Below are 14,344 nucleotides of genomic sequence, written 5' to 3'. Positions count from 1 at the left end.
CATTGGTGTCTGGTGTCCTTGTTCTGAAAACACACAAACTCTTAAAGGTAACATGCATATCTGTATTAACACAAGTCTGGAAAGTGTGGTGTGCACAAATCAGTTAAAAATGATTTTCTTTATTCTATATTTGAGAAGGTAAAAGGGATCTGTCAGTTTTATAAGATCACCTGGACTGCATAACCAAAGTGTAATACAAGTCTCTATCCATGGTGTATGAAAGGATAGCATGTAATAATAAGTCATGAGGTCTCTGTAGCTAACAAGATTTATCATGTCTCATCTCATCTCTGAGATGTTCCCATGCAGAGTGATCAGCTTACACATCACCTGTCCTGTAGTCTTTCTTGGCTTCCTCTCTCACGTCTGTAGCCAAGATTCTCAGGAGTCTTCCCCTGGTCAAATATGATTTCTATTAACCTGGAAGGAATTCACAATCTTTTGTGTCCTATGGAAACAAAAGCATAACCTCTTCCCCCAATGGAAGACATATTTTAACTTCCATTTTAAAGTTAAGGCATTTCTAAAATATATAGGTTGGTTTAATTCAACAATACTTTCCACAATCCAGTGTCTCTCAGCAGCTGTTGTCTGTTCATTAACATTCCAAAACTTCAAAATTAGCAACACACCACATAAGGTTCAAAGTCCTTATGTTATAATATTTCCCATTCTTACATGGCTTCTTTTTTATTTATTTTACTTCTCTTCTTTATTTTCACAATTTATTTTTTTCTACGGGTGTCTATACTTTACTTTTCTCTCTGAACTTTGCTTTACTAGGCACCTGCACCATTCTGCGGCCTCATGAGTCAAATCTTAAAACCACCACACAGCTTAGCTCATGGTGCGCTGGTGGTTCAAGCCCACAGGTAGCTGCTGGGAGACATCAGGCAGCCCATATGAGAGACTGCGCCGCTAGGAAGCTGTGTTTGCTCTGGTTTTTGTTTTTTAATTTTCTCAGGTCCTACATGGATATGTTTCCCCATGTTGGATGACATTATTTAAACAGATTTTTCTTTGTGCTGCCAACTTTCAAAAATGACACAAAGACTTCTTATTAATGATAAAAGTTTGACCTTAGCTTAGGCTTGTTACTCTCTAGGTTTTATAACTTAAGTTAACCCCTTTCTATTAATCCTCACACTGTTGCATGTCTCAGTACTTTTGTTTCACCTCCTTTATGACTGACTTCCTTTATGTCCAGCTGTTGCTCAACCTTTCTTCCTCCCAGAGCTCTTCCTGTACAGAAGTTCGTGCTATACCACCTGCTTATCTGCTGTGTGTGTGTATGTATATATGTATACATATATTACTTTTAAATTTTTATTTTGTTTTCATTGCGCTATATATGTTTCTTCACTTGGTCATTTAGATTTTTATTAAACCAATCACAGTACACTGTGTAAAGGGATATTGCTTAGCATTTTCCTGCTACTGGGTTGCCTCGTCCAATCTTAATATGCGGGGATTTGCCTAGCTTTATTGTAACATGTTATGCCATGTTTGGTCGATAGCCTTGGGAAGCCTGTGTTTTTCAGAAGGGAAATGGAGGAGAAGTGGGTCTGGGGACTGCAGAGTAAGGGAGGGGCTGGGAAAGGAGGAACGCGAGGCTGCTGTCAGGATGTAATATATGAGAGAATGGATAAAAAGAGTATTGCTGTATCAGAATTCCCACCCTGAATAAAATCCCAAGAGAATAAAACAAGACAGCAGAAACCCTTTTGAAATCTCCCATCCTGACACAAAAAGGATTCACAAAGACACCCATGCTTGCAATGAACATGATTTATTCTCCTTTCCTGTGTCATTAGCATTCTAGTAACTAGATAGGTTTTTCTCCAAGCATGTGAGTCCACAGGGAAGGATTCTGGGTCCCACACCACAAAGTTCTCAACGGTAGAACAGAAGCACGGCTGCTTCAGTTATCTCCCGGCTACTGCTGCTCCCTGTGTGAGTTCCGTATCCACTCCAATCAAATGAAGAGAAGTCGCCACACTGAATGGGGTTCCTTTCTGGGAAGAATCCTCCTCCACCAATGCAGTGCTGAAAAACAGGGGAAGGGAGTAGCAATGAGAGGTGTTATGGTTCGGTTATAAAGTTTCCTATCAAAAGGTGTTAGATACTGAAGACCTGATCCCCAGGATAAGTAATATTCAGAGGCAGATCTTTGGGGAAGGGATTAAATATGAGGACGTTGCCTTTATCCATTATTTAATCACTAATGCCGTTTTGAACTGACTATTGGGAGGTGGTGGAGCTATGGAAAGGGGGCGTCTGGTTAGAGGAAATAGATCACTGAAGGTGTGAGTGGCATGATTTGAAGGGTATTGTGCTCTGACCTTTCCTGGTTGTTCCTTGACTTCTTGTAACTAAGAAGTGAACCATATTGTTCTGATATGTCTTTCCTGCATGATATTTCTGCTCCACCATGGATTTAAAAGCAACAGCGCCAAATGACCATGGTTTAAAATCTCGGAAACCATCAAGCGTTACTATTGCTGTGATGGAACATCATGACCAAAGCAAGCGTGCTCTCTTGCTCTGGCAGGTGTGTGGCATGGTACTTAGCGTCTTTGGAGACCCGAGTGGCAGAGAGACAGCATTGCATCAGAGGTGACTTCAGCCTTATTCTGTGTCTGTGAGTTTGTCCTCGTTGCATTCCCTAATAAATCGGTTTTTATGTCTTTGTGAGTTCATGCTTCACAAAGGTGAATTGAAACCCATGGCCTGTGGCTAGCCTGCGTGGCATCCTTGTTCCGTGGGACCCAGAGCCTGCAGACATCCGCGAGCTGCCACCTGGACATGGTGGAGCTCTGCTCTGATTAAGCACAGGGTCCCACAGAAGCCACCGGTTAGGCTGCATGCCCTTTCACATCTGGAGCTGATCTCACCATACACAGCGCCATAGGCACGTGTATTAGTCACATTAGCCGCCCCAGCCTCCCCTCTCCCCCACGCTGAATCCTGAGGCTGTTGTAACAGCTCAATGATTCTGATCTGCCTTGCGCTTCTGTCTGACCTGACCTGCTTTGCATATGAGCGTGATGTTTTGTGGACTGAGGCCGTCTCCAACCCAATCCCAAAGACACCAGGTCTGGTCAGGGAATAGTCATGGCAGTCACAGTCTGGCCTGTCCCGTGCCCAAGCACAAGCGTTTTCCCCACAGCCTCAGATCATCCCGCCCTGTAGGAGCAGGGCCTGCGTCTAGCCAATCCCTCAGCCAAGCAGGCCTGCTCTGCAATGTGTTTATGATCCTCCATGAGCTTCGCGTTTAACACCGGGTTTTATTAGTATTTGTTTTTGTCTTTTGGGACAGGGTTTCTGTGTGTATCTTTGGCTGTCCTCGAACTCGCCTTGTAGACCATGTAGGCCTTGCGCTCACGGAGATTCGCCTTGCCTTTGCCTCCCTAGGGCTGGAATTAAAGGCGTGAACCATGCTTGGTGAACACTGGGTTTTAAACTATGTGCACTGGGTTTCCTGTGTACAATCAATCAATCCCTCTAAGACTACAGGATAGGCACTTCCCGCCAGTGACTGAGCTGGTTGTTAGGAGTGCTCTCCAGTTGCTCCGCATGCCTGCCATTTTCTCCTGGCATGTACCCCACCCCCTAATCAGGTTCTAACCAAATCTAACCAATTTTGTTAGACATAATTCCTTTCAGTTATTCAGGGTCTGCTCCAGGACCTTAGTGTTACAATGGCAACACCTGCTGGCCAACATCCTTATTACACAATAAAAATCCCAGTAGCCACCTGAACCTGCCACCTGAACACTGGCTCCACCTGCTGATCAATCAAGATTATTACACCTACCACAGTTTTCTGAGGATTTTAATGGAGGTAAATTATTTGATAACTAAATATTAGATTGATAAATAAATAATTTTTCTATACCAATTGTGGATAATATCAACATTCAGAAATTTAAAAACCTTTTCATTTCTACTATAGATGGAATTTTAGAAGAGATTTAGGATCTATCTGGAATGTATACATTATTAACCATAGTTGCTATAGTCTGGAAATTCATATTACATCCTTAAAATATGGTTTGATAAAAGTTTCAGGAATGAGAAACTTACTGAAATGTTATAGACTTTACAAACTGACTCTGAGAAATTACCAAAAGGATTCATTCCATGGATGATAAATTAACAGGCAAAATTTATTCCATAGAACATGGAAATATTCATTTGGCAGAAAAAGATTCATTTATGTCAAATGGTTATGGAATGTTAGCAGATAGAACATTGGTTTTGGAAGGCAATTTGCAAGCCTTCCAGATAATCTCTAAGGATAAAAGGTATGACTGATGGATAAAATTAAATCCTTAGAATCATATGTGAATGATGAAAACAAGAAGCTGAGTGTTCTAATGAAATCATTGGAATCATTCTCTTTTTAGGAAGTTCAAACCTTACATAAAGCAGTGACAAATAGATTTCGATGTTTAGAAGAATTTGTTAAAACCGATAAAAAGAGCATTGTTGCTCAGACAAAAGAGATTTGAGGGGACTTAACATTGCCCGTATCTCACAGAGTCAGAGATGACTTGTGACTTGTAACTTCACCTGATATAATCTATCCTGTTACATTTCTGAAAAGGCAGCAAACATTAACTATCCAGAAGGATATACAGAGTGTAAATGGGAATATATACATATGAAAGATTTAAAAGATTTTAAGGAGGCAATAGTTTCTTATGGTATGCATTCAACATCTGTGTCGCAATTGTTAAACACATGGTCTTCAAGAAATAGGATTACACCATGTGATTGGCTTCAACTAGCCTTAGCTTTATAGTTTTACAATATGGTCCTCAGTTACACTGGAGGAGTTATTAAAGAAAGGAGGCTAAGGTTCCTGAACATCAAGATAAAATCAGAGGCTATGAGGTTTCCCAGGATCAAATTCTTGGTGAGGGCCATTATGCTGACATAAATAGTCAGTTTACTAACAATGAACACATTGTGTCTCTATGCCATATAGCAGCCTCAAATGCTTGGGACAGGATTCAAGAACTAGGAAAAGAATTGAGTTATATACTAAAGTTATACAAGGCCCACAAGAACTGTTCAGTGACATTTTACAGGGATGGACTAAAACTGTTCATACCGGGGTCTCAGATCGAAAAGCTAGATAAGTACCAATAGAATCTCTGGCTTTTGAAAATGCTACTGAGAATGCAAAAAGATACTTGGGCCTTTAAAGATCAGATCAGCACCAATATATGAGTGGATTTTACACACAGCCAATGGCGAGTCTCTTGACTATAATAGTAAGACCTGGGCAAGAGAGGCATTTTCCAAAGGCCCGAAGACACATCAGAATGCCAATTTTTAAAATTGTGGTAGAATAGACCATTTGAGAAGAAACTGAAGACAGGGAATCCCTAGAAATAATGTTTCTTCTGGGAATGACACAAGTAGAAGGCCCCAACCTTCTTGACTATGCAGAAATGTGGTAAAGGTCAACATTGGGCCAACAAATGTAGATCAATGAGACAAACAATGTAACTCTTCACCATCAGGAAGCTTCTTGAGGGGACCTCTCACAGGCCCCCAAGTCGAATGTGGTCTAGTCATTCCCAGTCGGTGTGAAGGATAATCTTCCCCAGAATAATTAGAAAATCCAGGGCCTATTGTAAAAAAGCATAATGCTTGCTGGATGATAGAATAGTTTTGGAAGATGAATCAAAAATTCCAGGAGGAACTAGAACATGTATACTTTGGCAGACTTCTATAAATGACCAAAGACCAAAGCTAAAAGTACAAATAAATAACATCATAATTGAGGGATTATTAGACACAGGTGAGGATGTGACTATTAATACTCCATAATCTTGGCATCTGAATTGGTCTCCTCATGAGGTAGATGTTCAATTCCTTGGGATTGGAACCCTATCTCAGGTAAAACAAAACATGAGATGGGTTGAATGCACAGGGCCAGAAGGACAGAGAGGAAGGCTGAGGCCATCTGTGGCTAATGCAGTAGTGGCTCTATGGGGTCGTGATATACTGCAGCAATGGAATACCCAGATTAATATTCTTCACATCTCTGAAACAGACCACAAACCAACTCATGTTTCTGGGAAGAATATTATAAGGCTTTTTTTTTTTTAAAAAAAAAACCAGTTTCTGACTATCCAGGCTGTACAAAAATAAGGCAAACAGCTGCCAAACTCTCAGAGGTACCAATGGTCCTACCCTTAAAATGGTTTTTTATTAGGCTTAGAAACTTCTTATTTAGACAAAATGGGGAACTGTTGTGAGAGTTCATTCTGTCAATCACTTTGGGGTGCCTGTCTTAGGGCATGGCGTTGTGTGCTAGGTGATGACTGATAAGCCTGAGGGGAAAGCATGCTCATGCTCTTGCTCTGGCTGGTGTTTGGCGTGGTCAGAGACCCACACAGCAGAGAGGTACATTGGATCAGAGGTGGCTTCAGCCTTACTCTGTATCTGTGAGTTTGTCCTTCTCATTGTACTCTTTAATAAGTCAGTTTTTACACCTTTTTGAGTTCACACTTCACTTATGTGTAGGCAAAACACTCATACATATCAAATTAAATAAACACACCTGAAATAAGACAAAATAAAATACCTCCCAAAGAAGCTAGTAACATGGGAGCTGGAGTGGTGGCCCCAAGGTTAAGACATCTTGTGCCTCTATCAAAGAAACAAAGTTCAGATCCCATCTTCGACATCAGATCCCAGTACTCAGTCAAAAGATGTTTTAGCTCCAATTTCCAGGGAGCCAATATCTCCTTTTGATCTCTGCAATAACTTGAATACCCATGTGCTCACATACAAATAAAATCAAATAAATGTTTTAAAAATTCAGAATCATGTCTATAAATCCCTCCTTGATCCCAAACATATTCGGCATCCAGACATCTTGGCGCACTATTTGATATTCACCTGCTCAAATGAAAACCACGAAACTATTCAAAATATCTTCTATTCCCATTCTCTGTGTTCAACTATTAATAAATTTAAAATCTTTGGAACCCATTAGTGCCTCCTCTTCCCCCAGATTCCTATCACAGTTCATCAGGCTTCATTTGGACCATGGAAACCATTTAAATACTTATTTCCCTATGCTTCATTAAAATCTGTAATCTCTAGGTGTCGTACCGGTGTCATCTTTGAAAAAAAAAGAATGCTCACAATTATCTTATGTGCCTGTTAAAACACTGCAGTGGTCCTCTTGACATACAGTCCAAAAACCACTGGTGTGATGCAAAAGTTGTTTCCTGATCTAGTCCATATTAACGTTTCTAAAAAGAGATCTTCCTGTATCCTACCACATCTTACATCCCCAAACTGAAAACAGCTTGCTACTCCCTCAACACCACATGCTCTCCCTGCTCTCCCTATTTCATCATTCCGCATCACAGTCCCACGGTCCACCTTGACAAGAAGCTGCCTCATCTTGACCAGGTGAAGGACACGCTAATGACCAAGGAATGAATGAACACTGAGATCTTCAGGATCGCCTGCCAGGAGCTCATACTCCTTTTCTCATACTGTTACATTAGTGAGGGCTGGATCACAAAACAGCGTGCTATTCTTTTTGAGACAGGGTCTAACTATGTAGCTCTGGTTGACCTGGAATCCACTATGTATCTGTTTCACTCTTAAAGCTAAATCCTGGGTGGAGAGCAACTCTCTAACAATCTCAGCCCCCAAAGGTTTGCACACGACTTCCTGAATACAAGTGTCACCCTCACTCCTGGTGACTGAGTGCTTTATCCTAAAAGCTAAGCAAACAGCTACAGTGCATTAAAGGTTTGTAATGTTGATCATGGTTTTCAATAACACAGGATTTCTGTATCTAGATAGAACTTCTGATCCCTGAGACCAAGCAAGGCACAGGGAAAGGTCACACTCTCATACATGTACACACGCTAACATGTCAGTCTCCTATATTCAATAAACACAAATGCACACTTGCTACCCCAGTCTTACTCATGAGCCTCTTTGGCTACTACACAGACTCACATGTTCAGTGTTACATCCAGTGACCTTTATCCCGGCACACAAGGCATTGGCTGCTCTCTCATTATTAAATACTCTGAATTGGACGTATCCTGCAGTGAGTTCCTCTGAAAACAAAAGACAGGAAACAGCATTCAAGGAAAGTGCTAAAAATCACCCTCAGCCCGGAGTTTATGGTGTCAGGTTCAGGATATACAGTCTAAAATATCAGCCCCATTGGGGGAGCTTCACCTCTTCTCATCCACAGACCCTAGGAACCAGTCCTTAAGAAAAGGTCCCCATCTGTCAGAACTTGAATGGAGAAATTTGTGATACAACAAGGTCTCTACTGAATATCTCCAAGGACTTGTCACAGCAGTTAAGTGCCTTCATTCTAGCTCTGTTTATATTTTACCTTGCTAACTTTTCTTTAAAGCCTTATATCCGAAGAATAAATAAGAAGTTCTTTGAATTATACAGCAAAAGTTTAACATTTATAAGGGTACATGGCCCATTTGGATTTATATTAAACAACAGAGCAATCATCCCTCACAAATGAAATAAATACATTTTTTTCTCTTGTTCAGCCCCTGTGTACATGGACCTGTTCTGTTCCTAAATAAACTTCTGACTGATAATGAGATTGCTAAGAGTAGATTCCAGAACCATGTATCCCTAGTGCAAATGCTAACTCTCCTGCTCATGCCCTGTGCTTTCAGGCAAGTTCCAGGACCTTCAGTGCTTCTTTTAATTTGTTAAATGGGTTAGTGATAGTTGAGAGCCCAAGGACAATCAATTGAATGAAGTGTAACAAAACACAAACATTCAGAGGGTCCAGATGAGCATTAGAGACTTACTCTGGCCCTCGGGAGAGTAATACGAGGCTGTCTTCTGTGCATTACCAAAGTCGTAGGTCACAGGTAATGCTGGACCATTGTCAGTCCAACACTTCCCTCCTCCATATTTCACTGGGTACTTCTACAAGGAACAAAAGAAGCCACTGGATAAGGACTGCAGCACTGGCACTCCCAGTAACACTACCCTGCACAGAGAAGCACTGCATGTGTCCAGTAAGTGAGATTGTTTCCAAACCAGTTAGATAAGAAAGACTCCTTTCCATTGTCTTTGTCTCTCTAACATCCTCAGCTGCTCCCTTTCTTCTCTTCTCTTCTCTTCTCTTCTCTTCTCTTCTCTTCTCTTCTCTTCTCTTCTCTTCTCTTCTCTTCTCTTCTCTTCTCTCCTCTTCCCTTCCCTTCCCTTCCCTTCCCTTCCCTTCCCTTCCCTTCCCTTCCCTTCCTTCCCTTCCCTCCCCTTCCCTTCTCCTCTTCTCCCTTCTCCTCCCCTCCTCCCCTCCTCCCATTCCCTCCTCCTCCCCTCCTCCTCCCCTCCCTTCTCCTATTCTCCTCCCCTCCCTTCCCTCCTCCTCCCCTCCCCTCATCCTTTCCTCTCCTCCCCTCCCCTCCTCCTCTCCTCTCCTCCCCACCCTCTCCTCTCCTCCCCACCCTCTCCTCTCCTCTCCTTTTCTTTCTTCTCCTCTCCTCTTCTTTCTCCTCTCTTTCTCCCTCTTTTCCACATATTCCTACCTATTTCCTTCCTTGGCTCATTACACTTTAGAATGAGAGGAACACAGAATACCACATGCCCAACCTCAAACACTTGCCTATCTCCACACCCATGAAAAACAGCCTCTGTTAGCAATCGTAAATACCTGGTACAGGCCAAACAGATTATGGCCCATGCGCTGAAAGAAACCACTAAAAGTGCGGTACCGCAACAGGGATCTGTTCCTCCAATGTTTCAGGGGGATATTGTTGGGCACATGCCAGATCCCCAGGTTCTCAGCCTGGATGTCGAAGTAGCCAGGGTTCTGGAAAGCAGCAAATACTGAGTCTGACCAGAGCAGGAGATTTCATTGAGCAAAAGTCCCCAGCAGAACTGATATCCCTAGGCTCCAGGTGGACAGAGGGCCAGTCATGCTCAGATGACCCATTTCCAAGGACAATGGTCCCAACACCACCTCCTACTTACGGAAAGCCCTACTTGGTAGGATGCTGAGGTTCAAGGTAAGTACTTTTCACTTCTTCTGCCCTGTGTTGAAGGACAACCTTCCCTCCTCTACATGGCATCCTTGAGTTACACTCGCATCCTCACACTTTCCCAAGTGACTACAGTGTACCTACCTTGTAGTCATCACTTGTGGCCCCCTCTGCAGTCCCAAAGGTGTTGTAGTTGGCCCAGTTGCCGTCCCCCTCTGGGTAGTCTGCTCGGTTGCCTTGCTGACTGGACCAGCGATCGCCCACCGTGCACTTCCCATGCAAGTTGTTCTCGTGCACACTGGCCACCAGGGTCCATCCTCCACCAGCAGTGGTCATGTCACAGAATGTCTGGTAGATGGCACCATTCTCCGTGCGGAGGACATAGAGGCCATCTGCAGAGAGAAGCAGTCCACAGTCCTCCTGTGTGCAGGCTCAATTTTTATCTCTGCTCTGAAAACTGAATGGCTCTAGGAACTACAAACAGGGTTAATTGACGTGGGATTTCCCTCTGTTTGCCGTGAAAATCATTGGTTAATAAAGGAACTTCCTTGGGCCTATAGCAGAGCTATAGGGAAACAGTGCTAAGTGGGAAAAACTAAAAGGAATGCTGGGAGAAAGGAGGCAGAGTCAGGGAGAAGCCATGGAGCCTCCACTGGAGACAGACATAACGAAACTTGGCTGGTAGGCAATGATCTCGTGGTGATGCACAGATTAATGGAGATGGATTATTTAATGTGTAACAGTTAGCCAATAAGAAGCTAGAGCTAATGGGCCAAGCCGTGTTTTAATTAATACAGTTTATGTGTGATTATTTCAGGGCTAAGCATCCAGGAAACAAACAAGCAGCCTCCTCCAACAGACCCTGAGAGTCCTACCACATGTGTTCCTAGGGTTCTGCCTGACTTCAGAAAGTCATGCTTCTGTGACTGAAGGAGAACATGGAATTACCCAAACTGACAGTGTTGTTTTCCTAATGTTAAACAGAGTATTTACAAAGGATTTAGTAATTCTACTCAGTATATACACAAAGAACTGGGAGCAGGGACTCATATATGTATATTCATGTTTGTTACAGCTCTGGACACAAGACCTGAAAGGCAGAAACAAATCAAGTATTTTTCTATAGAAAAAGAATACCCAGCTGGGTGGTGGTGGCACACGCCTTTAATTCCAGCACTGGGGAGGCAGAGGCAGGTAGATCTCTGTGAGTTCAAGGCCAGACTGGTCTACAAGAGCTAGTTCCAGGACAGGAACCAAAAGCTACAGAAGAACTCTATCTCAAACCCCCTCCCCCCCAAAAAAAATAAGAAAGAAAGAAAAAGGAATACCCAGTATATTCTATGCTGTCTACTATGCAAAATATATATTGTGTACATTCATATGTAACCAATAGATGAAAAAGAGTAAAGTGAGCTGGAGAAATGGCTCAGTGGTTAAGAGCAAGTACTGCTCTGGCAGAGGAATTGAGTTAGGTTCTCATCCCTCACACTTGGCATTTATACAAGTGCTCGTCACTCCAGTTCCAGAGGACTAGATGGCCTATTCTGAACTCTGCATGTGCCTACACATACATGTACACAATATCCCACACAGACATGTTTGTCTACACACAGTAATTATAATAAATCTATTTAAATTAAATGAACTATTTTACAACACATATGAACCTTGAAGATTGCTAACAAAATGAGGCAGGTTAGTCATATGAGGTAGCAGATATCGACAGATTCATGGAAGTAGGAAACAGAACAGTAACTCACAGGGAATATGGGAGTTTATTGCTACAGAATTTCTATTAAAGGAACAAAAACTTTCTGGGGATGGATAGTGATGATCCATACACTTGTGAAAGTCATTCTTGACTCTGAACACCCTTAAAGTTGATTAAGTGCAATTTTTATCCACTATGTACATTTTATCACGTTTTCTATAACAAAAAAGAAAAGCTGTTCCATGGGACAAAAGCCCGATTTCCTAGCTGGGTTGTGTGTTTGCATTTCTGAGACAGGGCCTCCCCACGTTGACTTGGAGTTTTCAATCCTCTGCTGTAGGCTCCCAAGTGTTAGGATCACAGTGTGCTCTTTAAATGCTTCATCACTCACCTTGTGCCCCAGTGACCTCCTGCTTGATTTCCTTGCAGCTTCTGAACAGAGAGGAAAACACAGAATTGGCCCAGCTGTTGGTGTCCAGGTTCTCTTTAAGTAGAGAAGATGCAGAGTTTCACACTCATGGGACACCCAGACTTCCCTATCAATCATCCTAAACTCATCCCACGACTTCTCAAAGCCTCCCTCTGAGAATCAGCAAGATTTGTAACTAGGAAGAGAGACAAGAGATTTGAAGGGGTGGAGAACTTTGTGTCCAAAGTCCTAAAAAAGAAAAATAAAGTGAAGTTCAGGTTTGCAGGTAGGAGAAATGCAGGGAGCCTAATGTGCCTGGAGCATGGGAAGTGAAGTCGACAGGGCAGAAGCTAGACCAAGAGAACATGGAAGCAAAAGCCTTGCAAATTGGCCTCAACTTTGCAAAGTCCTCTGAGAACCTAGAAGAGTGGAAACGAATGAGAACTTTGGTGTCAGAGCTACTCAGTTGTAAGTAGCTCCCTGTTTACAAGTCAAGCATTTTTAGATTGTATTTACTGTGTCTGAGCCTCAGTTTTCTGGTGTCTAATATCAGTCTGACAAAGATTATCATGTGGAGATCACATAAGACGACATTTAGGGACTTGCCTTCTTCCTTAAAGATACCAAAGTATCAGTGAAGAGGAATTACATATTTTAAAATAATTTTGAGTTCTTGTAGAGAGCAGGATTGAAGTAAACATTCTTTGGTCACAAACCAGACCATTCCCTTCGCACTGAAACTCAAAGGCCAAGGTCCTAAGCGTAAGGAGTCACGAGGATGGGATACAATTCCTTCAGAAGCTCCCCTAGAGCTACACACAAGTATAGAGTTAGGACCAGGGCATTTCTCAACAGTCTTACTGCCACTGTCCAATTCCTTCAAGAGGCAATCAACAACCAGCCTACATCTCAAAGGCATTATCTCTATGATGGATGGCATCAGTTGTATTTACATTCCAGGAAAACAACACAAACCCACAACTAAACAAAATTTATTTTTGTACAGACTGAGGGTGGACAATAATTGGGAAAGGCTGGAGGGAGGAAAAGGAGTGGGAAAATAATGCAATCATATTTAATTTAAAATATTTATTATTATTATTATTTTAGAGGCATGAACTGTGGTGACCTGTTTATTTATTCCCAGCATGAGAGGCAGAAGTAGGAAGATCTCTGAGTTTGAGGACAGCCCAGGGCTATACAGAGAAACCCTGTCTCCAAAATCAAAAAACAACAGGAATGATAACAACAAAAGCATGATCTCTGGTCCTCAAGAGACCCAGGTCTGGAAAGTATCCAAGGCTAGTGCTGACAGCCTTTAACACCAGAAGTGACTTGAGGAATCTAAGGTCCTGTATCAAGACTCACCTGCAGTGCACCCTCTGGTGGCCAAAATGATAAACAGCAGGATTCTGAACTGGGTCATGGTCATCTAGAGAAAAGCAAGAAGAAGGTCATTCTATCTGGACCATCTCCTCCCCCCCCCCCCCCCCGCCATTCTAGCTCCTATCTAGTCCTCCTCAAAGGCTCCTTCCTCCCCTTTAAACTCCTCGTATCTCTGGGACCTAAAGCAGACCTGAGCCGGAGTCCACCTTCCTTCTTCCACTGACAGCAATTACCTTCCCCTTCATACCTGGCCAGAAACTCAGAGTTGCCCGCTGAATGGAGATGAGTTTCTCTCTCTCTCTCTGCAGAGCCTCTAGTGTGGTCCAGGTGAGGCTCTTGTCCTTTTTATAGGAAGAGCCTGATGGGAATAGCCCAGACTTTGCCAGGCTCCTCCTTTTCTGGCAGGAGACCACTGGAGGGGCAACTTTTATTTATTGCAGAACGTTCTTTGTACACTGATGACTCATGAGATTCAAAGTCTCTAAAAGATAAATATTAGATGTCATATCCTAGTACTATCGCCACGTACCAGGAAATTTTATAGATCTGTTCATTTTCAAAAGGGAAATATATGAGGAGACTTGCAACATTTGATGTCTGCTGTGAGATGTCTTTCTATACACTGTGAATATGTGTTGCTCCCATTGGTTGATAAATAGCTGCTTTGGTGCAGGGAAAGGCAGGATAGAGGGAGGCAATAAATCCAAGCAGAGATGCAGGAAAAGAAGGAGTCTGGGAGATGCCAACAAGCTGCTGAGGAAGAAAGAGATTTAGAACATGAGTTAAGTCAAGAACCACGTGGCAAAGCATAGATAAGAAAAA

At 42.5% G+C, this 14,344-nt stretch overlaps 1 protein-coding gene across 5 annotated transcripts; it reads right to left on the bottom strand.

The window, feature by feature from the left end:
- Window positions 1-1,773: 1,773 nt before the first annotated feature.
- On the bottom strand, window positions 1,774-13,907 carry LOC125405640 (intelectin-1a-like). 5 transcript variants are annotated; one of them, XM_087906135.1, is made up of 8 exons: window positions 13,770-13,907; window positions 13,505-13,568; window positions 12,119-12,217; window positions 10,161-10,408; window positions 9,689-9,847; window positions 8,838-8,958; window positions 8,005-8,108; window positions 1,774-2,046 (listed from the first exon to the last, which is right to left on the bottom strand). In XM_087906135.1, exons 2-8 carry the CDS (start codon window positions 13,566-13,568, stop codon window positions 1,894-1,896), a joined length of 948 nt encoding a protein of 315 aa, XP_087762261.1. In that variant the 5' UTR covers window positions 13,770-13,907; the 3' UTR covers window positions 1,774-1,893. The 5 variants fall into 5 exon arrangements, with proteins under 5 accessions (XP_087762261.1, XP_087762262.1, XP_087762258.1 ...); XM_087906136.1 differs by having other exon boundaries at window positions 12,119-12,211; XM_087906132.1 differs by having other exon boundaries at window positions 13,756-13,886.
- Window positions 13,908-14,344: the final 437 nt, after the last annotated feature.

Source organism: Myodes glareolus, chromosome 5 (assembly GCF_982192425.1).
Source record: "Myodes glareolus chromosome 5, mMyoGla1.1, whole genome shotgun sequence".
NCBI classification, from domain to species: domain Eukaryota; kingdom Metazoa; phylum Chordata; class Mammalia; order Rodentia; family Cricetidae; genus Myodes; species Myodes glareolus.
This window is presented reverse-complemented; position numbering and strand designations above follow the sequence as displayed.